General features: G+C 31.8%; 1 protein-coding gene across 1 annotated transcript in view; it reads left to right on the top strand.

Moving 5' to 3' along the window:
- LOC119590590 (lambda-crystallin-like) overlaps positions 1–776 on the top strand; it is a gene marked incomplete at its 3' end in the record, with an annotated part of 5,671 nt that overhangs the window by 1,749 nt on the left and 3,146 nt on the right. The window contains 2 exon segments of the mRNA XM_037939266.1: positions 4–85; positions 324–429. Coding sequence (XP_037795194.1) covers positions 4–85; positions 324–429 — 188 coding nt within the window.

Below are 776 nucleotides of genomic sequence, written 5' to 3'. Positions count from 1 at the left end.
CAGTGGGCTTATTGGGAGGAGCTGGGCCATGCTCTTTGCCAGTGTGAACTATGAGGTGTGCATCTATGATCTCAAACCAGAGCAGGTGCGTATTCTCTAATTAATGTTTGGTAACCTAATTGACTGTTCTTAAAAGTATTAATTATGGTCCAATAGTTCTCTTAAGTTCCAAGGTTTCCAAGGTTTCATTCGTAATCCTAACAGGAATGTGATAGTATTTTGATTATTACCCAGTTGCTTAAATGTGAATATTGAATTTCATTTTGTAAGAATATTGGAAATGTCTTTTCATCTATCTTATTATTGTTATCTTTATTTTCCAGGTGAAGGTAGCATTAGATGATATTCTTCAACAGTTAAAAAGTCTTGAGAAGTCTGGGATGCTGCGAGGAACCACATCTGCCGAGGAGCAACACAAGTGTATAAAAGGTATGGCGTCTGTTTTTGATATTTATGTGAGAATTAAATACTTTTTTCTTTTTTGGGGGGGGCTTATTTTATCTTTCTTTTTTTTCTTTCTTTCTTTTTTTATTAGAATTTACTTTTTTTTCTTTTCTTTTTTTTCCTATTTTATCTTCTTTTATTTGTGGAATCCATAGCACTGTATATTTATTTCAGTTTGTCAGTCTTGATTTTTCATAGGTTTCACTTGGATTTCCAAATTTTGTGGTTAATAAATCAAATTTATTATTCATTCAGATTAGTAAGGAGTTTTACCCTAGACTTAATGCATATAGTTGCTAAAAGAATAAAGAAAAATTGCACAAGACAGAATG

Source organism: Penaeus monodon, chromosome 27 (assembly GCF_015228065.2).
Source record: "Penaeus monodon isolate SGIC_2016 chromosome 27, NSTDA_Pmon_1, whole genome shotgun sequence".
Classification (NCBI taxonomy): domain Eukaryota; kingdom Metazoa; phylum Arthropoda; class Malacostraca; order Decapoda; family Penaeidae; genus Penaeus; species Penaeus monodon.
The sequence above is the reverse complement of the archived record's forward strand: the minus strand, read 5'-3'. Positions and strand labels throughout refer to the sequence as shown.